At 40.2% G+C, this 26,886-nt stretch overlaps 3 protein-coding genes across 9 annotated transcripts in view; 2 read left to right on the forward strand and 1 right to left on the reverse strand.

The window, feature by feature from the left end:
• Window positions 1-13,015, forward strand: part of emid1 (EMI domain containing 1) — a 55,773-nt gene extending 42,758 nt beyond the window's left edge. For 2 of the 5 annotated variants that reach the window (XM_085425521.1, XM_085425522.1), the window contains 10 exons: window positions 691-735; window positions 826-933; window positions 2,958-3,083; window positions 5,400-5,489; window positions 7,458-7,510; window positions 7,616-7,678; window positions 8,628-8,672; window positions 8,870-8,914; window positions 11,156-11,246; window positions 11,953-13,015. In XM_085425521.1, the coding sequence (XP_085281647.1) occupies window positions 691-735; window positions 826-933; window positions 2,958-3,083; window positions 5,400-5,489; window positions 7,458-7,510; window positions 7,616-7,678; window positions 8,628-8,672; window positions 8,870-8,914; window positions 11,156-11,246; window positions 11,953-12,086 (800 nt within the window). In that variant the 3' untranslated portion in view covers window positions 12,087-13,015. Of the gene's footprint in view, window positions 1-690; window positions 736-825; window positions 934-2,957; window positions 3,084-5,399; window positions 5,490-7,457; window positions 7,511-7,615; window positions 7,679-8,627; window positions 8,673-8,869; window positions 8,915-10,901; window positions 10,987-11,155; window positions 11,247-11,952 lie in introns of those variants that run through there. The other 3 variants (XM_085425525.1, XM_085425523.1, XM_085425524.1) reach the window with 3 other exon arrangements.
• Window positions 12,889-17,816, reverse strand: rhbdd3 (rhomboid domain containing 3). Its single transcript, XM_085425526.1, has 5 exons — window positions 16,801-17,816; window positions 16,335-16,718; window positions 15,984-16,110; window positions 15,632-15,886; window positions 12,889-15,066 (listed from the first exon to the last, which is right to left on the reverse strand). The coding sequence occupies exons 1-5, from the start codon at window positions 16,961-16,963 to the stop codon at window positions 14,901-14,903; spliced, it is 1,095 nt and encodes a 364-aa protein (XP_085281652.1). The 5' UTR covers window positions 16,964-17,816; the 3' UTR covers window positions 12,889-14,900.
• Window positions 17,817-17,901: 85 nt separating this feature from the next.
• On the forward strand, window positions 17,902-26,058 carry ewsr1b (EWS RNA-binding protein 1b). 3 transcript variants are annotated; one of them, XM_085425518.1, is made up of 15 exons: window positions 17,902-17,972; window positions 18,443-18,479; window positions 18,782-18,833; window positions 19,039-19,189; window positions 19,324-19,519; window positions 19,617-19,876; window positions 19,995-20,151; window positions 23,319-23,428; window positions 24,007-24,036; window positions 24,204-24,319; window positions 24,412-24,541; window positions 24,633-24,743; window positions 24,936-25,062; window positions 25,154-25,519; window positions 25,661-26,058. In XM_085425518.1, exons 1-15 carry the CDS (start codon window positions 17,957-17,959, stop codon window positions 25,695-25,697), a joined length of 1,896 nt encoding a protein of 631 aa, XP_085281644.1. In that variant the 5' UTR covers window positions 17,902-17,956; the 3' UTR covers window positions 25,698-26,058. The 3 variants fall into 3 exon arrangements, with proteins under 3 accessions (XP_085281644.1, XP_085281645.1, XP_085281646.1); XM_085425519.1 differs by having other exon boundaries at window positions 23,391-23,428; XM_085425520.1 differs by having other exon boundaries at window positions 23,394-23,428.
• The last annotated feature ends 828 nt before the right edge of the window (window positions 26,059-26,886 follow it).

Raw genomic sequence — 26,886 nt, forward strand, 5'->3', positions numbered from 1 at the left:
CATCCACTGCTCCCTGTGTCAAAGAAAAAGCTCCCTGATCCATTTGTAAATCAGAAATATAAAACATCTTTCTGAACCAGTTCCTTCTCCCCACAGGATAAACCATTTCTAAACCAGCACCCTGTGAGTTTTCCTCTGGTGCCACCTTCAGGCCAAAGTGCACTCTTATGTAATGCATAGTGAAGGCTTGGTTTAGATTTTCCTCATTCTGCCTGTTCTTCAGCACCACTATGTGTGGGGTGTTGCTTAACTGTTCTGGTGGAGGTTCTGCTGAATAAGACCTTAATAGATTCTGATATAAATGAAATCATTTAATGTCTTTACGCTGTTCTCTGCAGGTTTTATACGACTGTTTCCAATAATGGAAGAGCTGCAAATGAAATCTGATGTGTAAAATTGCTTCCTTTTAATAAAGTATTCCCAAAATCACTACAACCAAAGCTTTACATAAACCCCAAGAGTTGCCTAGGTAAGGGAAATCAGTTTCCTGTGTTAGAATTAACTAGCCCTTTAAAATGTATATAAAATTGGCACTTTAAAAATGTTTTATTTTCTAGCTAAAACATTTAATGAGCCCTAATACTGACCTATAAACACAATGACACATTCTTCCTGTGACTGTTTGCACCTCATCCTTTGGTGGATTATACTTGGATTGTTTTTATCAAACCTCTCCTGTTTTAATTTCAGGTCCTCAGGGTGAAAAGGGAAGAGATGGGCTTCCTGGCAGAGATGGTAAATTGTAACTTTCAGTTGATGTAAAACTACTTAAGATGTAAACCAGTTAGGGCTTTGCGATTACTCATGGCTGTTTCCTTCTCTTAGGGAAGCCAGGGTCTCAAGGGCTGCCAGGTCCTATTGGGCCTCGAGGTGGGGCCGGGGCAAGGGGCCCGTCTGGAGCCCCTGGATCAAAAGGATCCCCTGGACCAGCAGGTAACGGTGGACTCAAGGAAAAGGTCTTTGTTAGCAGAGATAAGAGTAACAAATAAACCTCGTCCTGTTGTAAAGTTGCATGTGTGCCACTAAGAGAGAGGGTATGTCAGATCAGCTGTTTAGTTATTGCCTATCTAGTCACTATTGTCTGTGGAACAATGGCTAACAAGAGGCCAAAGGGCTATGAAAACAACAGGAGAGTATCTCCTCCTGACCTGTGATGTCCATATCCAGAGCGTTTGTCTTTCCCTCAAACCTCTCAGTCGGCGTGCAGACCCTCCAGCACTAAATGCTGGGACAATCCAACCCCCCTTGAGGCCTGCTGGTAACTTACTGGAATTTGAGTATTTTGCTGGTTGGCTTTGAAAATCATAGGTTTCTAAAAAGTGCATGCTCCAGAAGCAAAGTAGCAAAGTATTTGTTTTCTGACTTTATATAAACTCCCCAACATGTGTTGCTTTTCATGGTCGGCAGCCAGAACAGACACGGGATCATAAATCTGTTCCACAGATTCAGAGTTCAGTTGTTATGTACAAATAATAAATGACCTGCGGGGAAAAACGTAAATCCGGAGGCAGCTGTGACTTAAATAATGAATAAAGTAAATGGCGGTCTATAAGTGTGTCACAACATCTGCTCTTGCTATAAGCTGTTATTCCTCTGCTGTGGATCGTGAAGGGAGTGCCTCTCCTCTCAGGCTAACATGTGACCCCTGCTCTCTGCCTGCTGCTGGGTAAAGATGAGATTTGGAGCAAACGCTGAACTACAAACCCACCATGTGACTTCAATTGAAATGAACACAAGCGATACGTATACGAAATCCCAGAGCCTTATGATTTCCATATGCCCCTTTGGTGTTGGTGTTTTTCTATCTCCATTACTTCATAGGTATCCAAAAGCAGCGCTGTGGTTTTCTTATTTTACTGTACTGATTTTTATTTTTGTTTTTTTAACACTCAAAGAGAAAGATAAACACAGGCCTGGAATGCATCCAGTGTCATGCTAAATGTAGATAAATATGTTTCTTAAGCCAGAGGTTGTGGGAAAAATCAAAAGTGAACAGCTGTAGTTAGGAGAAGTGATGTTGTATGATATGATACGAGCCCTGATAACTTACAGGAGAGTCGTATTAAAATGCTGACTAATATTTTGCCATATCATCCCATAGTTGCTCTGGGGAACCATTATCCTAGAAGAAAAACTGAAATTGTTTTCCCTAATATGTCACAAAGGCTTTAAAGAGCTGCTTTTTCTGGCCCTCTGAACACTGTGCTGCATCTTGCAGCTTGCGATCTTCATGAAGTAGCCAAAGCAGCTGGTTTTGCTGCTGTTTCTTTACTGCGATCAGTAAAAATGTCAAATCAGATGCAATATATTATGCTGAAAATCTGTAAATAATGAAATGTCATTTAGTATATATACAAAAAAGGTGGTGGATGGAGAGAGGTTGTGTTCAGCATACAGCCTGACCTCAGAGGAATCCAAACAATGAGGTCAGATGTCACTGTGGTGCTTTTTTCCATCTTCAAAATAACGCTTGGGGGTGACGAGGGTCCCTTTTGCTTATGCGCACTTACAGATTTGCCATTTTTGTGTATGTAGAGAGCATTTAATTTACTGTGAACCAGTCCAAGCAACACTTTGCAGAGTTTATTGTGTTTATTTGAATTTCCCATTGTAAAGATGCCAGCACTGGTAAATTAAAGACCATCTTCTAGTTAACTATAGACAAAAGAAAGTTTATACACCTCTCCTGTTCAGTCTAGCTCCTGATCTTACTCCACATGTAGACACAGACACACACTCACTCCTAAGAGACACTATGTTGCATCACTCAACACTTTATCTAATCTTTTTCCTCTCTGTTGTTTGTCCTCTTGTCGTCACATAAGCCACAGTCATTTATCATTCTGCCATGAGCTGTGCCTCTTCAGAGGAAACTCAGGTCTTATTTCGCTGTGACACATCCCTGCTGTACAGAACGTCTGTCACCATGGTGATTTTTCTGTCATGCCTACTCCCAGGCCCCCGTGGTCCAACAGGACTGCCAGGAGGGAGAGGCCTTCCAGGCCCGCCTGGCCCACCGGGGCCTCCGGGCCCTGCAGGTTCCCCAGCACCAGCCAGTGCCCGCATCCCAGAACCAGACCACAGTAAGACCCTGCGCAACTAAGAGACCTCATGTAGTTATTATGACACTAATTCACTACAAACATTTAAAATACCCATTTAGGTTTTTGATAAATCGAATCATTTCACGCTGTTAAGGAGCAAAGTTCAAATTCAGTAAAAAAATATTTTTTTATTCTAAACTTTTTTTACACCTTTTCGCTTAACTGCTGTTAACTGCTGTGCTACTACCTAGTAATGTAGCCATCAGCTGTCAGCCTCAAGCAAAGATGGGGATTTGGGGTACAACACTTCTATTTAACTCCATAAACCCCAATTTATTTTTTATTTTCAGTCTCTTTATTGTCAAACTAAAGCATCTCCATCTCAAAGGACGTCAGCTGTTAGGACTTTTTAAAAACAGCCCACTTCCGCTTGATTTGCTGTATATTCCATTTAAATGTGACTTTATTCCTTTTTGTTTATAAAAATTGGTTCTGCTCTTTTACTTTGGTTCCAGTTATGACTTTTCATAACCTATTATTAACGGACCTAGATGTCCAAATGGTAAATAGGTCCATGTCAGATGTCACCACCTTCTCGCATGAATTGGTGTGTTTTTGAGCCAAACCAGTCACTGTTACTCCACGTCCAAACAAAATCAGCTTGTGTACGCACACAGATTCAGGCAGGGTGACATCAATTTTAAAGACTTCCAGCTTGACTCTTTAAACTAATGTTCACGTGTCTATAGCAGCCTTACAAAAGAAACAAAGAGAATAGGAAACAGGCAAGATGACGTTAATCCTTTAACTGCTACTTGCTCCTTGTTGTCTACCAGCCAAGTAGGACAGAATCAAAGAGTGTTAAATGGAGTCAGAGACAGAGAGATTGACACAGACTTCACATGCTGGGATGAGAACCTGTCCACCCCTGATGTCACTCAACAGCTTCCAGATGTAGGTCGCTCAGGCAGCTGAGGGAAGAGGTGGGGGTGGAGGGGGTGACAGACAGATGGGGGCCCACACCAGCTCTTCCAAGGTCAGCACACAGGCGGGTTTTATACATGGGTTCAGTGGTAAAAACAAAATATGCAGCACACCCGTTTGCAGGCTCCGGGTTCCTGTGTGGAGACGCAGGCTAGAGGTTGGCATGATTATTTCCGAAACTGTGGGTCATTTCTTTCACATCAAAGTAACAGCAGGGAACATAAGACGGGGGTTCTGTGCAGAGCTTCCTTTGGAAAACACTGGATTATTTGGCTTCGACATCTGCATCAGGATGTTGGAATTCCCGTCTGCAGGACTGGAGAGGGTTCCTAAACCAGCGGCCAACACGTAGTACTTAAGAACAGGACTGTTTAAAAGCATGACCTCAGTGTTTGTTAGTGGTCGAGCAGATTTTCATGTTACGTCAAGCCACAGATTCCAGTTTGTTGTAAGCAGGAAATGAAGAGTATCAGATACAAAAAAGCAGCCCTGATTTTTTTTAGTGGTGTGCAACAAGAATCAGGCAGCTGAAGGATGTTTCTGGGTTCTCTTCCTCCACCTTCTCTCTAATTCTCCTGAGGCCTCATGCTGTGATTGGACCTGTGTTTCCTGACAGTATAAAATGACCCAACAAACGTACATTTCCTCTAACATTCACACATGAACCACCCTCTTCAACTGGCCCTTCCTCTTCGAACACATGTGGCTGTACATGTACAGTCAGTGCTGTTCAACAGTGGAAACTTTTTTGTTATGTCATGTTGAACTTTTATACGTATCAAACTACAGTTTAGTATATTTTACTGCCCTGGCGAAGTCGTGAGATTGAGTTTGACTGTTTATTGGAGTACACTGCCCTCTAGAGGTAAGGCTGATTTGTCACACAAAAACTTAACCATCCACTAAGATGCCTAACAGGGTGCATGTAGTTGGATCAAGAAGTTCATGTTTCTTATTATGAGATATTTTGCCATTTTGCTTCTTTATGAAATGTTGGTGAATGACCAATTTCTTATTTGGCACAGGCAAAATATGGCTCGCTTATCGAGCTTGGCTACCAAATTAGAACCTAATCAAAAACAGCACCATATGGAAATATAACCAAAATATAATTTGTTCTGTGGAGCTCATTGGGAGGACAGATGATGTTACTCATATCACAAGTCTCCTTTTATAGAATGAAACGCATGACAAATAAATTCAACTCAGTATTATAACTGAGGAAAATAAATTAATGGTATTTTAAGAGTTTGTTTAGATGGTGAAGCTACAAAAGTGGATTTTTTTTCTGCTTAAAGGAACTCATTTTAACTTTACCAATAGCTTCTGCTTTCCTTTAAACACACGTGCATTTTCTGTTTCAACTTCCAGATCGTGGAAAAGACCCTTTCTTCACCAACACCTTCCACGACTCTCGAGGGATACCTGTTCCAGGACCTCAGGGGCCTCCGGGACCTATTGGTGAGCATTAAACACTCTTAACAGCTTTATTAAAAAATATTAAACTACAGGACTGAATTCAAAGACACCACAAAAATCAAAGTGAAAAATTATGCAGCAGGTTAGTAGATTTTGCCAAAATATCAACAATAGTAGTTTGTATGGCCCCCCACGTGCTTGTATGCATGCCTGAAAACACTGCGGCTGCTAATGAGAAGACAGACGAGGTCCTGGGGGATCTCCCCCGTCTTCTGCACCAGGGGATCACTGAGGTGCAACGTGGGACAAAAAACATTTAGGTTTAGGTCAGGCCAGTGTGCAGGGCTCAGTCAATGGTATCAGTTCTTTTATTCTTTTATCCTCTCCGAACTGCCTGCATACTTCCCCTACATGAGGTCATTGTAGTACACCAGGAGGAACCCGGGAATCACTGTGTCAGTGTAGGGTCTGACAGTGGGTCATAGGATTTCATCCTGATACCTAATGGCATTCAGGGTGTTGTTGCCTAGCCTGTAGAGGTCTGTACATCCCTCCATGGATATACCTCCTCAGCTCATCACTGAGCCACTACCAAACTGGTGCAATGTTACAGGCAGTAAATGTTTTTCATTCTTAACCAGATGTCCAGAAAGAAAGAAATATCCTTCAAAAACAAGTCCACACACTGATGACTACACTTAGGTGTGGTCACAACTCTGTATACACTCTAAACAAACTCAAATATGCAAAATGAACACAGCCCCTTTGCATGTCTTACAGTTTGAATGAACAAACATCTTGTGCAGTATCTCACTGTGTTATGATCTTTTTCTGTGTTATTATATTTTTATTGTGTACAGTTTGGACACTGACACAAGTTTTGGTTTTCTACCTGTTTTCGGAAACATTCTATAATTCTAATAATAATTCTAATTATACTTCTATAATGGACATGGACAAAATGTGTAGACGCTTTCATTTCAGTTTTCTTTTAAGGGTATACGAAGCCAAAGCTCTCCATGCAGGCTGCACAAGCCATCTTTAAGCTGCGAAAACAGAAAAACCTATCCGAAAAACTGCCACAATGGCAGGAGAGGCAAAATCTATAGTTTGGTACATAATGAGAAAGAGAGAAAGCACTGGTGAACTCAGCAATGCAAAAAGACCTGGACGTCCACAGAAGACAATAGTGGTGGATGATTGCAGAATTATTTGCAGGGTAATGATAAACTCCTTCACAACAACAAGTGAACAACACTATCCAGGAGGCAGACATTTTGATATCCAAGTCTACCATACAGAGAAGACTGCACGAAGACTGCGTGACATCCAAAGCAACCCAATAGTTTATTAAAGCAAAGAAGTGGAATATTGTTGAATGCCCAAGTCAGTCACCTGATCTTAAAGAAATTAGGCATGCATTTCATTTGTTGAAGATGAAACTTCGGACAGAAAGGCCCACAAACAAACAAACAGAAACTTAAAGCTACTGCAGTAAAGGCCTGGCAGGACATGAAAAAGGAGGAATCCCAGCATCTGGTGATGTCCATGAGTTCTAGACTTCAGGCTGTCATTGATGAATGACTGAGCTTTCAGTTATTAAATATGTCCAATTACTTTGAGCCCCTATAATGAAGGGATTGAGTTAGAAATGCTTTAGTTCCTCACATTTTTATGCAATCTTTTTATTCAACAAACTGAATTAAAGCTGGAAGTCTGCACTTTAACTGCATCTGAGTTGTTTCATTTAAAAGTCAATGATTGTCTCTGTCCATATTTTTATGGACCTAACTGTATATACTGATGCCTGTCAGTGATGCTTTTTATATTTATTTCTTTTAATATGCTTTTCATAATCTCCACTGATCTTTCTTCTCCATTTTGAAGATAAAGGCTTTGATAACATAAACTTATGAACACCTACAGGTTCTGTGTGTCACTATGTCAGGTTAAAAAGGTGTAAAACACAAAACTCTTGTGCTAATATAAATCTTTTAATCTGTTTTTCAGGTCCCCCAGGTCCTAAAGGCCCGGTAGGACCTCCTGGTCCAGCAGGACAAAATGTAAGTTTGCTCACAGCACAGCAGTGCACGATAGTCGCTGCATTAGATTTGTTTTTGTACAAATTTATCTGTGTCATTTTCAATTTCCTCTCTGCCTCAAAACAGGGAAAACCTGGAGTGCCTGGAACGCAGGGCCCCGTGGGGCCAAAGGGAGAACGTGGGGAGAGAGTGAGTAAAGTTTGGCTTAGATTATTGATTTGTTGGATGGAGGCACAGCGCATGTTAATTACATTTTTGAAAATATAAAAAGCTTAGCTAAAAGACAAGTTTGTAGACATATTCAGAGAAAAGTAAAAAAGCACATGCAGTGCAGTGCGGTACAGTAAGACAATATTAGTTTATTATTAATATTTATTAACATGTTCTCAATGCAGTTAAAGAACATAATATATGCAAGACAATCAGATGATTCAATAAGCAAGTACATGTTTATTTAGATTTATATGTGCGGTGCTTAATGTCTTCAGACTTTTATATCTCATACAACGATCAACCCATAAATATGTCACTTTGTGCGTTCTTCTCTTGCAATAATGATAATAATATAAATATTAAAAACACAAAGAATTAACATTTTATCTTCATGGTTATGTGTTCCTCATCATAATCCCCATCATTCAGAAACTACTTGAACCACTTTTAGCAGTAATAACTTGAAGCAACTGTAATCAGCGTGAAGAATTTTGGCTCACTGTTATTTTGTTGATGCACAGCTCTCTTAAGGCCCCGTCACAGCATCTGAATCAGGTTTTTGACTTTGTCTGGTTCATTGCAACACAACGATTCTTTTCTCTTCCAGCCATTCTGTTTCAGATTTTCTTCGCTTCTCGGTTTTGTCTTGCTTCTGAATTTGGATTTGTTTTTGTTACATAAATAGTGATAGAATGTAATCAGGACTATACAATGATGATTTTTTTTTCTGCTATGCTCTAATATGTAAAACCTTAGAGGTGAGAGAGGATGTACTTTCTTTTTCACAACCATAATGTTAATGAGAACTATCGAAGGGGAAAAAGCTTTAGTTTGTTTTTTTGGTTTTTTTAAGGGACTCTTTCGAAAGATTTAGCTGTTTTTTCTTTGTTTGACAACTTAATGACACAAGTCTTTGATTTTTCAGGGACCTTCAGGTTACCCAGGAGAGAGGGGCTTGAGCGGCGAGCCGGTAAGCCACCTCTGCATGTAGAAAAGGGGAGAATATCAACACCCTGTCATATTGGGTTATTTTAGTATAAACTACATTCACCAGCAGCACTGTAAACCACATTGACCAACAAAGCTGCAATCAGAGAGAGAATGTGCTCTTTCTTTTGATGTGAACTGCTGCATCACACCAATTTTTCTGTTAACATTTCTTCACAGGGAGCACCAGGACCAAAAGGAGAACTGGGAGAGAAGGGATTGCCGGTAAGATGCCAGCTGCTGGTAGTTCACAGTTCAAATGGTGACACACAACCTGAACAAGAAGTCGTAGTCAGGAGGTTTCAAAAGTTTTAATATTAGGCATGAAACGTATGCTTAATCCTTACATTTCTTTCACTTGTTTCTCATTTTACAAGAGCAATCCAAATGTAAGATATTTTTATTCATGTCATCATCTCTTCACTGTGTAGCCAAGTTCTCAGTTTATGCTTTGATCTGTTTGCAGTCACCATATTTGTGGTGGTGATTGACCACAAAGTGGTGATTGAGCAGCATCTTTTTTTCTCTCAGGCTCAGACTTTTCAGACTGTTGATTGTCACGTGGTCTCTGCTTTACTTTGTTGTTTATGTTTGATCATATATGACTGTATCGTTTGATCTGTGTGTGTTTGTACGTTAACGTGTTTTTGTTTGGTCCTCGGGGTGTGCTCTGGACTGCTGTCCTCTTGACCCTAAAGCTCCCTCTGCAAGCTGCTGTCCCCATGGCTACCTTTCACAGTCATCTTTTCAGCATCTGACTTTGGCATATACATCTAAAAATACAAAAACATACCAAGAGAACAGCTCGATGCGGTCATGTCCTTTTAAAGGCAAAATTCTTTATTATTCCATGTGAATTAAAACAAACTGATTTCACAGACTATCGAATATTCAGTGACTCACAGAAGAAATGTGCGAAATGTATATGCCAAATCACTCCATATGTGTCAGTGGTGGGTGGTGTTGGTTTAGAGGTGTTGATGTGGTGTGAGTGGAGTGGATACAGCTATCCCCTTTTCTCCCCCAATGCAACCTTGCATGAATTTGTCCTAAATTGCTATACTGAATAAACTATTCTCTTATCTGGATGTGTTAATCAACTAAAAGTATATCTAATGACTAATAACAGAGTGCGGTTAAAAACAGAAAAAAGGCAAAGTAGATGTAAACTTCCAAAGAGTGTCTGTGAGGCTGCATTAAAGCCAACAAGCATAATATGTTTACTGATTTTTAGGAGGTGCGGCTTATTGATAGATTAAACTTATGACGTGATTGTGATGCAGGATGAACGGTCAGAGGATCAAGACTCATCCTGAGGGGATTTTGAAAACCTGTATCGAGCATCATGGCGATTAACCAATAATGCTAAGATATTTTACTAAAACGACAAATGCTCACCTCCAGCTCATTCAGGAGATGATTCACAAACTAGAATTTGTTCTCTGGAGACCATCAGTGTCTTAATAACAACGTCCTTTGTCCCAAATCTGACATAGTTTAATCTGAATCAGAAATGCTGCTGCCATCTCTAAAGTTACATTGTTTATAATAACTTTGCCTTTTTTCTTTAAACATAAGGTTGTATTAATTGCTGCATTTTGTAGTGGGAATCACCCAAATCATCAGCTATTGTCTGCACGCTCTCTTTTGTGATGTCTACACTTTTAGCTGTCTCTGTATGCTCTATATTTCTTTTTCATCTACTTGTGTTCTGTTTGAAGGTATGACTCGTGAATTGTTAGCTCATCCTTTAACAAAAGACAACAGACTTGAGAGTAAATCTAGTCTGGCTTCATTCTGTCAGGTGATGGTGGGTTACTGTTGTAACCACAGTGCTAAGAATGAAACTGTAGCGCTAAAGCAAACATATTTTCCTGGCTGAACTGCTGCCTGACAAAAAGATGCAGATGGCATGATCAAATGCATATCCTGGAACAGTGTTATGTCACCAGCATGATGCAGGTCCATAATGTGCATGCTGATGTTGCCCAGCCCAGCATGGCAGAGACTGACTATATATGGAAGCATGCTCCGAGTATGAGGGCGGCGTAGAGAAATACAGGGAATGGATAATATCTGACAGTGCTGGGCAGATGTGTGGACTGTTTTAACCTTCTAACTGCTGGACTGTGTTGAGAAAAATGACTTGCACCTTGGCGAGCAGTTCTTTAGCTTGTGCTCCTTACCTTGACGGCTGTATCTATCTTCACAGGGGGACGGAATACATCAGATCAGAGAGGCGCTGAAGATCTTAGCCGAGAGGGTTTTAATCCTCGAGACTATGATCGGTATTCATGGTGAGTAGGAGGCCTGCGGCAGGGTCAGCTTTAGGCAGGGGTCAAAGGTGGGCGACTCAAACCCCCACTCTACCTACCGAGGGGTGGGAACAGTCACGAGCAGCCCCAGGACTCGGGCTCGTGTTTCCACACCCTCACACAGTCCCCCCCTGTCACTGCTCTCTGATAGGACATTAGCTTGCAGATGTTCCACAACTTGCAGGCAGACCTTGAGCTTCTGACTCGCAGGGTGACACTGCTGGAGGCTATCATCTGGCCAGGTAACGCTGAGACATCCTCACCCGCAGAACTGCTGGCCCCCACTTACCTTCTTGACAAGATCTAAAGTGTTAGAAGCTAAAAGCAAATTCTGATAATCAGTAACTGAACTACGAAATGTTGTTGTAGATGTGTTTTAAGAAATGCAATCCTTTAAATAAGCTGTTTTGGTACTATGACACATGTGAGCCTACAATCTTCTGCCAAGGTTTTACTTATAGATGTTTGTGGATTTTTCTCTTCTCACAACTTTAAGTTTGTCTCACTTGGTACACTTCTGAGCACCAATAATAATTAAAAAATATAAATATTTACCTAATATTAAAGAATTATCAGCTTGTTTCATAGTGAAGTAGAAAGACTCAGAGGTCTACACCCTGACAATAAAATGATTGAAAATAAAAATGTGCCAAACTGTCACTGGTTTTGGCTTTTCCAGTGTGATGAATTGGTGCTCTTCTTTTTTAAATTAGCTCATCTTTTGGACTCATTCTGGACCATTTGAAGGGTGCTGGAAAATTAAGATGGACATTTTTCCAACAAGTTTATAAGAAACACACAAAGCATATTAGTCAACAACATATTAGTCAGCTGCAGCTTGCCTAAAACAAGTTAAGAATCCACTTATAGGTTTGGATTAGGACTACAAAGTGCACACATACTGGTGGAGACGGAAGTGCCGTTCCAACTGCTGTCTTTCTTCAACAGAGCCTGATCTAGGGTCTGGGGATGGACCGTTTGGCACATCCTCCCCTAGTTTCTACAGAGATAAGCGATCAGGTTCAATTCCACATCGACTTGCTTCTCCTCTGTCCTCCGACACCAAGGTTCGAGGAAAGTAGCCACCCCCTGGCTCACCCTGAGGATCACAGGCGGGGGGAGAGGCTTGACTTCCCCTCCTATAAGTTTCATCAACACTCAACAGAGTTAGACGTTAACTGACACCCTCTCTGGGCTGTATCATCTAATATAGGATGGGGGACACCTCAGGGAAACTCCACTGGTACTCGACAATGCCCTGCTCCATCGGGAACCTGAGAACTAGTTCGAACCCCATCCATCGCCATAACCAAACAATTTACCTTTACACAATACTTCCAGCTGCTCTTTCTGTTTTTCATTTGTTTGGCTACAGAACTCCAAGCCTCACAATTAGGATGATGAAAAAATCTGAATCTTCTGTGGTGCTCCTCGAGCTACAAACGGTCCTGGAGAATAAAGGTCATTTAGAGTAATCATGTGAAAGAGAAGTCAGATGTGAGAAAAGTGACTGGATTTGAGTTTTTGTTGCTTTCACAATATAACTGCAACCTAAACAGAATTCATTATTTAAGCACATGGAGTCTGTACAGTTTGCGGGACACGACTACACAAACAAAACTCCTCCTATAGTATGTAATTTGTTATGCTTCTATCATATTGTTTAACTCAATGTTATGTAGTGCACTAAAAAGATTAAGTGATCCGTTCACTAACTGAGATAAGTGCTGATAACGGTGATTTGTACTGTTCTGGTCCCTCCCCTCCTCCTCTAAAGTATGTACTGATAAAGCGTTTCGACATTTAAACTTGGTAAACGTGCACAAACATTTGCATCTTGTTTAAGCCTCCAGATATTTAGAAACAGCCATAAATGATGTTGCAATCTGGAAACATGTTGAAAGGAAAACAGACCTCACAGGATATTTCATGATCTTTAGCACGCACACACACACACACACACACACACACACACACACACACACACACACATGGAGAAAATGGCAAAACTGTTACGTTAACTTGAATATACTTTTACCACTGTTGTGCTGGTAAACTGCTTATACTGTTATGATGAAAAGACTTTTTTTTCTGCATTTATTGTGAAACTATTTAAAATGAACTGTAGTTTATTTTGTATGCTGTTGTGTAACCATTTCATACTTTTAACTTTTTTCTTGCAAAATGTTTTACAGTGTTAATATAATCCTGTCTAGATGATCGGTGTAATAAAATAATGTCCACTGTTTTTTATTTTTTTATTTTATTTTTTTTCTCTTTTTTACATGACACCAGTATTCATTAAACACTTTGATAAATAAAATGACATCCACTCTTTCCACCATACATTTATCTTTGCATATACAGAAAATCTAAACTCTGCATCTACACTCACGGCTGTAATTGTTATTAGAGATGGACCGATCCGATATTACGTATCGGTATCGGTCCGATACTGACCTAAATTACTGGATCGGATATCGGAGAAAAATAAAAAATGTAATCCGATCCATTAAATATCACGAAAGCACCTCACAAAACTTGCAACACGCCGTAACTCACCTCAGAACGTTAGCACGTCGGAGCAGTATGCATCACGTGATAGAGCGGCTGTGGCATGCGGGACCTGTCAGTGGTCTGGATAGCATTTGGAGCTTCGCTAGCAACCCGGCATTTCATCTCCGACAAAGTTATCCCCGAGAGAAGTAAAGCAAGTGTGTAAGTCCATCTCTGAATGTTTGTAAAGCATTCCTGCGTTAATCTTACCAAACGATATATGGAGCGACTGCCTCTTCTGGCTGCTACTTCAATCATGAAACTGCTTAACGATCAGCTGATCGGCTTTTCTGTCGCGAGTCCGTCTCTCTTGTTTGTTTTTGGCCCACTTTGCACCAGAAAGAGGAAACCAGCGGCTGAACAACAGCAGAACGTTTAAGCTTGATAAGCTGTTGTTAGAATTTATTTATTATTACTTTCTACTCGAGGATCTTTTTCTACGTAGCTGACGGCTGGTAACTGTGCAGGGGCGGATCTAGCAAAGTTTAGCCAGGGGGGCCGATAGGGCATGAACAGGGAAAAGGGGGCACAAAGACATACTTTTCTTTCTTATTCTCATTTAAAATGTCTAGCTTTTAATAAATAATTATCTGACACCCAAAGTTTTAATTTGATGTAAAATGAATAGAAGTCCATTACTGTATATAGTGACTATTAAGTCTAATATATATACCCTAGTAAGCTATAGTACTTTTTCCTTTGGGAAGGTACCATCTGTGCAGTCTGCAATTTTGTTGAAGAAAGATGTTGAATCTATTTAATATTTCTTGAAAAATAATTGATTTCTGTGCATTTTTTTTTCACACTGCATCAAATTGAGGTTGATTACGTCGATTAAGCATCATGAGGTGGAGCGTGAGGGGTGGTTCCCTATTTTTTATTTATTTATTTTTGTTGTTGCTGGGAGTTGGAACCCTATTAGTTAGGTTGCTTAATATTTATGCTAAGTACTCTTTAAAATACCAGAATAGGGAGGATGGTGTAGGTTTAAGTTTATTAGATTGATCAGTATTGCTGAAGTATGAAATATTTTTTTTTGCATACAGGTATAACAGAATAGCTTTAGTGTAGTTGTTGTTTTAAACTTGAGTATGAACTTATACAAAATGCAGCAAGATATTTAAAAAAAAAAACAGTTTTGTTGATTAAAAAACATTATATCGGATTCATATCGGTATCGGCAGATATCCAAATTTATGATATCGGTATCGGACATAAAAAAGTGGTATCGTGCCATCTCTAATTTTTATCAATAAAATAGTTTTTCAATTAACCCATGGGGAACATACTGAAGCTCAGCAAAACCCAAGCATAACTTCGGTCCAGACTTGTGAGGCGAGTTAGGTGTTTGGTGGCAGTGGGCTCTTCCCCTTAGATACCACCACAGCTTGTTCTCCGATGCTGTCTTCTATAAGCAAGGAGATGGCGCCATCTAGCTGTTTTGATGCTGCTAGAGCCACAACAGCTTTTTCTGTGGGGAAGCCCATCTTCTCCAGCTGCTGAAGACTAGGAGGAAACTTTGTGTAAGTATATATAAAGTACTGTGCAAAAGTCTTGAGCCACCACTCACGACGCTGCGCACCGTGCTAAGTTTTCAGCTAATAGCTTTTGGGAATCACCTCATTGGTGCAAAACTATTTTATATTTGTCAAACTGTGTTTTCTTAGGGAGTTTTCAAAGATTCAAGCAAAAAAATTGAGCAAATGACAAATAATGTATTTTTGTGACGGGCTGCTAGTAACAAAGTGTCTAAGCACAACCTTTTATATGCTCGAATGATTGATAGGTCGGTGTTAAATGGTTTAAAAAAAACAAGAAAAAAGAAAAGCCATTCCTGGATTAAATAGAAAATACAGGGAAAAGCAGCCAATGTCAGAAGACCTTTAAACATTGCTCAAGACAACTTAAAAGAAAGTCTGGAAGCACACTGTAAAAACAAAGAGGGATGTCTCAAGACTTTTCCACAGTATTCTATGAGAAAATCGAGTAGTACTAGGTTTAAAAAAAAAAAAATACATACACACACATCTGCATACTGACATAAAATTCAAGATATTAAGTTATTACTAACCGCAAAGAGGAAACCGATGATTTAGGAACCTCCACTTTTGCACCAGGATCATCGGGAGCATCCTGTAATGAGGCCAGTATCCCCGCTCTAAGCATCTGCTCCTCCAGCACCTCTGCCTCAGCAGTCACAGTAGACTCCTCCATTATCCAGGCAGGCAAAGGTTCAATCCATGAGCGGTGGTTTGAAGCAGAAGGTTGGTTCATTGGGACAGCAGCTGACTGATCTACGGGTATCGTCTGAGAAACTGGTTGAGATCTGTGACAACACACGAGGTTAAAATGTTCAGAATAAACACAGGTTAAGACCAATGAATGTTCATTGAGACTTGTGATGTGAACGAAATGAGTCACACCTGTGTGAGGTAGCGTAGCTAGGCAACCTTAACCTGGCTGTGGTGGAAACATACATCCAGTCAGGGATGAAATCCAAGACTCTGGACTCCTCCAGCTCCTGTAACATCCCGATAAAGGGCTGATGATCTGAGCGATACATTAAGTATTATATAGAAAGACTTATGAATATGGAAATGAACATCATCAAAGATTTAAACCTGGAGAAACAAATTGAGAGTTCAAGAAAAATAAGAGAAAAGTGAGCTAATAGTAAAAGTCCTAATAAGTCAAAAAACAAGTAAAATTGTTTCTCTATAAATCACAATATAATGCTTTTGGTTTCAAACAATTGCAAAATCGGGGTAGGATACAGTTGTGCCCAATGCATATTGCACAGAAGTGAAGCAGAGCTGGTGTCCCGGGCAGCAGCAGCAGACCAATCAGCAGAAAAAGCCACGGGAGAAACCAGACAGGCAGACATCTCAGCACCCTCCTCTGTGTCACCTGTCGACACTGTGCTGTAAATAAAGCAAGCTGGACGGCAGAGAAGCCAAAGATCCGGCTCGCCTCACCCCCACCAATAAAGAGGAGCAGGGTGTAAAGAAAAGGTAGTGCGATGATTGTCAGGGTGGAGAGGACGAGTAAGGCGAGTGTCCCCCAGCGGCGCTCCTGACAAGATCCAAGCAGCAGCACCAGAGCTACACTGACCAGCAGAGAGGGCAGCTCATCATGGCTGAGAGCATACAGGAACACATCTGAGGAGGGGAAGAGGTCATGCATATGTTTTGATTTTTACCAATTCTTGTCTGTGAGATCTGAACTCAAAAAAAGGGTTACCTGTGAACCTCGGGAAGTCTCCTCCTGGACCAACACTGAGACTTGCCTGGATGCCCCCAGCATACATCAGTAGCATGAGTGTTACCAATAAAGAGGTCCCCAGGCAGAAGCCAGGACGACCTGATCCAAACCAGAACCGCACTGACGACATACAGTCCAGCATTATTCACGATTATTCACGATCAGCTGTAGTTTCTCTACTCACTTTTTGGAGGGTTTGTTTTTTGCTATAGTGGCATAATATTGGTAAACAAACATATGCTGGTTTGCATAACACGAAAAATAGTTTGTGGCATTAAACTGAACCCATTATTGTCCTCACAGCATTAAGACAGCCCGTCAAAGATCCTTCAAACTGAGGTTAGTGCCTGCAGAAATTCCACCAAAAGACATGAAATATCTAACTAGTACGACAACCTCTAATTTCTTCTGATCGTATATAAAATAGCCATATCCTCAAAGCGTATGTGATGAAATATTTTAAGGAAAAAAAGAATAATCAAAGCATAACTAATAAAGTCCTACAATTATAAACAAATATCCAGTGTGAAAATATTCAGAAAATGAAAGCAAACTTCCGCGTTACGTCTTTTTCTTCGCAGTAAAACAATAGCATAAAGATGCACTACCCCCACCTGCTGGACATACTGCTAGCAAGCCGTCAACCACCAGAAGGATTTAGATTATTATTTGAATGAACTGTTTTCAAAGACATTTTTTAAGATCTGGCCAAGAGGGCAGAAGAGATGGAAACAAATATATGAAAATTGTTCTATAAAGATTTTTTTAAGTGGCCCACGAGAACTGGTCTAGTTACGATCTATTACCCAGAGTGGGTATAATCACGCTAAGTCATAAGGATACTTGAAAAACAGGTATTTATTTTACTTCTTGTATAACCCCTCCCTAAATCACGTTGACTTCCGAATATTTACAAATCAGCGTTTTTTTATGTTGTTTAAAATTTAAAAGCACAGACTATGCGGCTATTATTGTAAACGTACGTGTCGATTTGTGTATCTAATCTGTAATGCTCTCGCTACAGCAGCCCCCAAACAGTATCGCGTTATGTCGCGAGATTTCGCGGTTGCCGCGAAGAGAAGTGCGTTTCTGCGGCAGCATTCTTCGTCCATTCGTCTCTTGTAGGCACACTAAAATGGCGTCTGCTTCGGGTGAGTAAAAAAATTGCGACAATTGCTGACTTTTAAAGTAAATGTTGGTTTTCATTGAAACATTAATTTACATGAATGTATCCTAATTGTGAGTATGTTTGCATAGTTTGTCTTTTTAGCCACTTTTCTTCATTGAATAACATGAACTTAGTCGGCTCCGCGTCCGAGGCCTAGACAAGTTAGCTCGTCGAGTCTTTGCGGTATTTACTCCGGATATGTTTTTTCATTTGTGCACACTGCGTTTTTCCGCATATTACCAATTTAAAACGAATCCTGTTTAACGGGTGCGTCGATCTCTGAGTGGTTTCGTTGGCTGTGAAGTAGTGTATAGGTTTAGTGAATGGTCTAGTTGTCTCCGTTTTGAATGGCAACCTAAGAACGGGCCTGTAACGTGCGGCTCGCGCGCTAAGATCTGAAACTATTGTTTCTTGTTTTATTTTTTTAAACTAACCCTTTTTCCCCATTTACAGATTACAGCTCCTACAACCAGACCGGGGCTCAACAGGGGTAAGGTTTTTCAGTTACCTTTATTAAAATGGCTTTGAGATTTTTAACCATCCAATATGACCTAATTCTTTCGAAGAAAGGAAACAAAGCGGAGATTAGGGTGGATGCAAATGTAAACCTGTATATATTTTTTAAAACCAATATGCAAACATGGATTACTTTTGGTCGTTTTGTAACCTTCTTTAGATCGTAGTAAACATCTTTTGGATAAAGACCATTTTAAACAGCGCACAGCATGATATTTTTTTCAGGCAGTACCCGGATTTCTGATGATCCTAAAATTTTGATGCATATGTTTACAGGTATGCTTCCTATGCTGCCCAGCCCTCACAGAATTATGGACAATCTGCTCAGGTACCATTATTGATTTAATTGTGCAGATTTGATCAAAGCATGCCTTGTGCTTAAAACATTTAATGATTGTGGGGGAAACTTGGGATGGTTATTTGTTTACTGCTGGCAGTCATATAGGTTGTTTGTGCTTTAAGCAAATGGAGCTTTTAAATAATGCTTAGTTGAGGTTTATTGTGCCTAATGGCTACTGTATTTGGTCTTTCAGCAAAGCTATGGCCAGCAGAATTATGGCTCATATACCCAACCTGCTGCAGCAGCTGCTGATAGCAGTTACAGTCAGACAACACCTGCAGCTGGAGGCTACCCCCAGCAGCAGCAACAGTATGGATCTGGATCATATGGCCAACCAGCATCAGGTCAGTTTTTGTTTTGTTTTAATTTATTTATTTTTAATTATTCTGTTGTTAAACAGTCAAATTACAATGTGAACAGGAATGAATATCAAATATCTTTTTTTTTCTCTTTGTGATATGTGATGTCTTTTGTATAGCTGGCTACCCTGCTGCCCAGTCTGCTACTCACAGCTATTCACAGTCAACCCAGGGTTACGGAGCCAGTGGTTATGACAGTACTCCTGCTGCTGCTGCTCCAGCTGCCTCCCAGTCTTATGGCTCTCAGCCAGGATACACGGCTCAGTCTGCCTACCCTGGTTATGGCCAACAGGCTGCTCCCACTGCCCCTCAGAGGTATGAACATCTCATCTGACAACAAAATAACACGTGAATTCCAGAAGAACATGCTTATCGGATTACTTACATTTTGTCTGTGCTTTGTCTCCATCAGTTACAATGCTAACAGCCAGCCGGCTACTTACAACCAGAGTAGCTACTCCCAGCCAGCAGCATATGGTCAGCAACAACCTGGTTACCAAGGCCAGCAGGCAGGCTACAGCCAGCAGCAGGGATACCAACAGCAGACCCAGCCACAGCAACAAGCTCCTCCTGCTTACCCTCCCCAGGCCGGTGGATCATATGGGCAGCCTCCAGCCAACCAGTACAACCAGCAAGGTGGACCACCCAGTTACAGTCAGTCCGGCCATTACAGTAAGCTTTGCTTTCCTCCTGCCTAAACAGCTGCTCTCTCAACTAAGCGCATCTGTTCGATTCCACTGTGATCATTCTGTGATGACTGCATGTTTTGATATTGTTGTTCCTCTTGTAGACAGTTACAGGCAGGACGGGCAGGGTGGAGGTTCTGGTTATCCAGGCTCTGAGCTTACGAGGTACCCTGGAGTAGGGGACAGCAGGGGCCCTGGAAGGGACTTTGACCGTGGTGGAATGATGCATCGTGGGCGTGGAGGCATGGGGCGCGGCATGGGGTAAGTGTCTTTCTTAAGCACTTAATCTCACATTTATTCAGTCTTTGCAGGTGCCGTTGCCATTTGAGGCAGAGCTGAGACAAACCCTGCTGTAACGTCAGAATAATACAGGAAAACATAATGGCAGTCTTGTAAGGGGAATTTATTAGCATTTGATACTGATTCATCAGCAATCGGTGCTAATGAATTGCATATAGCTAGTATAATACATGCAGTGGCATATGTTGTATATGCCAGCAATAAGAATGAGTTTTGTCTCAACCCTGCCTCTCTCTTGGTCAAAGGTAAGAAGAAGAAAAAAGTGCCGATTTTGATCAGAGACCTGTGCATAAAATTTAGGTTGGACAGCTTATATCCTAGACCACGATTTGATTACTGGGCAGTATCAACAGTATAGCATAGGAAAACGTAGTTTCAGATTTCAACGTTTGTCAGGGAACATGGTACAATCTGTAAGAATATCTACATAAAGACATACAGAATTCTAACCCTACTTTCTTTAGTTTCCCACCAGTTCAGTTTGTCAGCATGCTGAATTATTCTCTGTAGAGTGACTAACTGGAATAATACAGTTAGATGCTGGAGTCTAGTCCTGTAAGGTCATATATTACGACAGGTATTTTAAGAAATGTATAAATGGACGCTGGGCTCATGTAGCACATTAAGTTCCATTTCACATGCACGTTTGTGTTTTACTAGAGAGCAGTATTTGGGTCAGTACATTTTCTTGATAAGTTTTATTTATTATTCATTTTTTTGGCAATTCATTGGTGGTTTTTCAGAGTCTCATAGGTTTCTAAAGGGCAACCGGTGACAATATGTATTTGTCCCCATTTCATTGGGTTGAGAAAATGCCAAAAAAGGCGGGAAATGGCACTTTAAATTAATCTAGATGTTTAAATGGTTGTTTAAAGAAACACCTCAAAAGTAAATGACATCAATTACAAGAAGACAGAGTAATTAACCATCTATTTTAAGAATTTTTGTCATTTGCCGCTCTGACATTACTCCCAAAAGTAGTTTCTCATTTGATGTCATCTCTTGGACCAAAGTAAGTTTTTGTTTTTGTTTTAAAAAAAATAATCTCTTTCAAGGGTTACTTTGATGTTCAGATTTATTTATTTATTTATTTTTTACTAACCATTAAAGCAAAAAAACAAAACAAAGGACAGTAAGAACGGTAAGCCTATATTAATGGCAAAACACTCAGAGGGAAGTTTTAATAAATTTCAAAATCCTGGTTAATTTTCTGATACACGTGGTTATTTTCCAGCCATATACTGGCTGTTTTTTGGTGTTTTTGACAGCTTGAGGAAAGAAAAATGTAGGTATAGTGGTTTTTTGACGTTGAAGGCATGGGAAAACAGGGCTTATTGAAGGTATGCACAGACCCATCTGTTCCAAAAAATATATAAAGATTTCTCATGGGGTGGTTAGTGTGGATGCATTCAGTCCAAAGTGGATTTTTGTTTTGTCATTAGTCAAATCTCAAAACAGCTTTTGGGTGCACTATACTTGTTTTAAGGGTCTTGTGAAAATGTATTTCTCATGATAAGGAAATTGGAACACATCCTGGACACTCTCTCTGGTACTTCCATTTAATAGACAAGAAAATTGTCTACAGATTGAGCATCGGAACAGGTTTTCTATTGTGCAGATGTGATTTTTACCAAGTTAAAACGGTTACAGAGACACATTTCAGGTGTTTGAAGTTCATCAGAGGGTTGTACCGTCATGTTGTACTGCACATTTGGTTTGGTTTAGAAGAGCTGTTTAAAGGTTTAAAAATACTATTTAAAATTCATACTTGCGCTATCAAGTTTTACATCAGCAGCCATTAACGTGACTATTGGTAACATGACAGGGGTTTGGGTTTTTTTTGGTTTTTTTTCCCTTCTTTTGGGAAAGAATCCTGCCCAAAGCTTGAATGAGCAGTTTTGTGGCAGAAATGCACGGGCATCATCGGGTGTTCATTTCAGGTGTCCATTTTAAGGTGTGTTTAGAATTTTTCATGGTTATTTTTCAGTGGCAAAAGTTGTTTTTTTTGGGGGGTTTTTTTTTGTTTTTTTTCTCCTTCCTTTTTAAGAAAGAGGGTTCTGCATGACATCTCTGGTTTTTGGTGGCGCAAATGCACACACACAGACACTGAAGTATTTCAGCAAATCTCATACAAGGCCACACTTTAAAAGTATAATATAAACAAAATAGTTCTCAGTTAGAAAGCATAAATAAAATTACATCATTGTATTTCAGATGCAGTGTAGCAGGTTTCTATCATTAAATTTGAAGATTAGCTTAGGTTTAGCTTTGCACAGGTATATTTATATATTCTGGGGGGAGGTGGGGGGCACGTTATGTCATTCTGAAATGTTTTGAATTGTTTTTGTGGTTTGGAATACAACTGTTTGATCACTTTCTTTTGAGCACATTTTTAACATGCTTTGTCACATTTATACCGTACAGGTAACAGTGAGAGCCATTTAAAACCATCTTTTCTCTAAAAAGTATCTGTACTCAGTACAGAGCCGCCAGCTTAAGCAGCAGAAGGAGCTTTAACAAAGATTCAAGGTCTGCCATTTTTCAAGAACTGAGGATGGTGGTTTTTATGAGCATGATGGGTTCTTTAAGCGACCAAGTCTTTGTTTTTAATTTCCCTTGGTAAACTATGTTTAAGAAGAAGAAGAAAACGAAAAGTTTTGGTGTTTTGTTTGGAAACATGTATACTTGTATTTGTTTTTATTACCTGGTGAATGTAATCACCAGGCCTTCTTGTGAAATTTCAGATGCATTGTCTTATTTTACATGTGTAATATCTGCTTGTGCTGTAATTTTCCTTAGAAGTAATGTTAGTGCGGCCATAGTTTGTTTCTGGGTAAAACTGTATTCCGTCAATGCATCTGAAATCTTTTCTATCTGTGTACAAATGTTTGGGTTTTGTCACAATTTAAATACCAGTAAAAAATGTTAGTTTTTTATTTATTTTTTTTTCATGTGTATCCTCTACTAAAAAATGTTTCTGAAGTTGTTTTTAGCTAACTAAGGAATGGCGCATAATTCCTAAACTAATACCCTCAGTTAGATTATGTATTTCTGATTATGGGGAATTTTTATTATGTGAAAGTTGCTGTCCGGCTAGTTAGAATGTTTTGATTACTCCCTCAATCAAGCCACTTTGCTCGAGCCATGGAAGTGGCTGTAAAAGGGAAATCGCCTTCATATCTCCATTTATTCCCCCATAGCAGCGCTGGAGACAGAGGTGGCTTCAGTAAGCCTGGTGGTAAGTTAACGAGTATTACACTGGTTAGTCCTTTCAAAGACTTAAACTTTTTTGAGCAAATATGCCTCGAGTATTGATGTGACATACTTTGTGGTCGTCAAAATTTATTTATACAAACACATCTGAAAATATTGGAAATTATTTTTTTTCCCATTGCCTGAGACCATTCTCTCTGGGGTACTGTATAGTTCAGTCACTGCTTATGGTTTGACACTTGAGTTTTCAAAAGGTTAATCACAAATTTCAACTCGAATGCGTTTTGTTACTGCTTTAAGAAATCTGAGCAGAATTCATGGGGTTTTTTGAGGATTTGCTACTGGTCTAAGAGGCTTTTCAAATGACACACAAATATTTGCCAAAGGGTCCAAGGTGTCCTATTTTCAATTCAATATATCACTTGTGGGAATTGTGTGTACCTTAAGGTGCTATTTTCAACTTTTCCCAATATGGCTGATGCGTCTATAAGGGAGTGTCTGGATTATGTTTTGTAGTACTCTTTAGGTGGAGTTTACTAAACAAGAGTTCTCAACACTGACTTGTATCAATCTGTTTCTTTCCTCCTGGCTGATGGACCACAGGACCTATGGGCGACAACGAGCGTGAGATGGGTGAGTCACTAAACTCCTGTTAGGTTCCTTGAAATTGGTGTTTCATAAACTCTGTACAGCTTGTTTTTTTTTTTTTGTTGTTGTTGTTGTGTTGTTGTTGTTTTTTTTTTTTTAAATAAGCAACTGTTTAAAAACACAAAAAAAATTGTAAATGGGTTTCCTCGTAGGACGCCCAGAGGAGCAGGATGACTCAGAGAACAGCACAATTTATATCACAGGATTGACTGAGAAGGCTAACCTCGAGGAAATGGCTGAATTCTTCAAACACGTCGGTCCGATTAGGGTAAGAACACTTTATTCTAAATGTAGTTGCAAACACACCTAATTAACAATAAAGTAAATGTTTTTTTCCTTCCCCTCTTTCTACACATCAAGATTAACCGCAGACTTGGCCAGCCTGCGATTAACATATACACAGACAAGGACTCTGGAAAGCCAAAGGGGGACGCCACTCTGTCCTATGAGGAGCCAGTTTGTGCCAAAGCAGCTGTGGAGCATTTTGATGGTACATTTCATCGACATCAAATCTTTATTATTATTAGTAGTAGTAGTATTAATATTATTAGTAAACAATTTCTTCTTTCTTTAAATATTAGGAAAAGAGTTCCAAGGCAGAAGACTTAAGGTGTCCATGGCACGCCGAAAACCCATGATGGGTGGAATGAGAGGTGGTATGCCTATGCGAGATGGCATGATGGGACGTGGAGGTAAATTTTGGTAGTGATGGACTGTATTTTATGCTGTTATTGCTGTACTTGTGTAAATCTTAATTGATGGTAGTTTGAATTTAGATAAACTCACACAGGAGCCCTGTAGCGTGTTTTATGTGAACTGCATGCTAAAATAGCCTGAGTCCAGCTTCATGATTTAAAGGTGCTGTGATTTCCCTATAATATCAGGTATGATGGGCCGTGGCGGAGACCGTGGTGGTTTTGTCCCACGAGGTGGTCCACGTGGTATGGGCAGAGGTGGACCGACAGGAGGCAACATGCAGCAGAGAGCCGGTGACTGGGAGTGTCCTAATCCGTATGTATTTTTTTCATTGTGTACCATCTTGGTTTTTTGATACTTTGTTGGTTTGTCAGAACTTTTTAATTCATGTAATCTGTGCTTCCAGGGGTTGTGGCAATCAGAATTTTGCCTGGAGAATGGAGTGTAACCAGTGCAAAGCTCCCAAACCAGAAGGGTTGGGTGGTGGCCCTCCATTTCCCCATGGAGGTGACCGTGGCAGAGGTGGAATGGGAATGCGTGGTGGCAGAGGTATGGACCGTGGCGGTCCAGCAGGAGCCGGAGGGCTCGGTGGACCCGGCGGCCCTGGAGGATTCCGTGGAGGCTGGGGAGGTGACCGAGGTGGATTCAGAGGACGTGGTGGAATGGACAGGGGAGGGTTCCGTGGGGCCGGCCGTGGAGGACCACCGATGGACCGAATGGGTGGCAGAGGTGGAAGAGGAATGGGACCACCAGGGGGCAAGATGGATATGAGGTAGGGTTTAGGCTACCTGAAACGTGAACTTTAGTGCCAGTCTTATTACTCTAAGTAATTTTATGACTACCTTCTAATGCTGAATTTGGACATGGAACTGAAACTGAAGTGTTTGCTGTCCTTCCTTGGTTTTGTTTGCAGGGATCATCGTCAGGAGCGCAGAGACCGACCTTACTGAAGGAGAAGCTCTTGATCGTTTCTCTTGTGGAATTTGATTTTTAGAAGAATTTTCTTTTAATTTATGGTTCCGAATTTTGATGGTTATAGAACTGCTCTCACGCAACCTGTGCAGTTACATTCATATCGTTTCCATATTTTTTTTCCTCGTCATTAGTTTACCCATGTTTATGCTAAATCTTGTATTGTGCATGTTTTGTTCTTCCTGTTATTGCTTTTCTTTTTTCTTTTTTTAAAGATGCAGATTAGGTTTGACTTTGTGTTGTAAAATCCAGTATTTTTCATTCATTAACGAACTGTCCTTTCCCATAACTAACTATTGTATGTTGATAAATGTGGGAAATAAAATTTTACTTAATTAATGTTGAGGTTTTTTTGCTTTTACTCAACTGTACAAATTTTAAGCACCTAAGTAATTTAAAATCATAAAGGGACCTCTGTACACATTCACACTACTTACATAAAATAACATCTCTGAACTGTACATACTCAGAATTGTTAAACCAAAGATTTTGGCACTTCAGTATTTCTTTGAGGCTCTTTCTGCTTAAGGTGTGTTTGGTATGTTCTTTGAGGAAACACGATGTTAATCTTACTCAAATATTTGATGGGGATTTTAAAATCATATGATGAATGAAGAAATTTATTCCAAAAAAACTGGAAGCAGTGTCGTTATTGTAAAAAAGGTATTTCCTAAGGAGCACAGATGAATGTTTTTGGTAATTGAGAGATGACATTAATGCAACTTGGTTACATTCGCATAACTTGGGAAGGCAAATTCTTCCCGTAATTAAAAAGTACTAAATTGAATCTTTCCCACTAAATTTTGGCGCATTGAGGCTGGTCAGGTTTTTATGGAGTCCTTGTGCTATTGCACACTTTGTATTTCATCTGCAATGTTTTCTGAAGGGTTTTGCACATCAGCACACACCAACCAGTTTGGGTGTCATTTGTGCCAGTTGAAAACAGGATACACAGCCTACAATTTTAATGGGTTCACCTTAAGTTGGACAACAGAAGATTTGGAGTGAGTATTAATGAGTATCCATTCTGCCTTGCATCAACGGTTCAGTCTGGCAGGGGTGTAATGGTGTTAGGGATACTTTCTTGGCACACTTTGGGCCCTTTACTACCCATCAAGCATCATTTGAACACCACAGCCTGCCTGAGTCTTGTTGCTGGTCATGTCC

Source organism: Rhamphochromis longiceps, linkage group LG12, assembly GCF_057381845.1.
Source record: "Rhamphochromis longiceps isolate RC_006_pf linkage group LG12, R_longiceps_female_GT1.1, whole genome shotgun sequence".
Lineage (NCBI taxonomy): Eukaryota > Metazoa > Chordata > Actinopteri > Cichliformes > Cichlidae > Rhamphochromis > Rhamphochromis longiceps.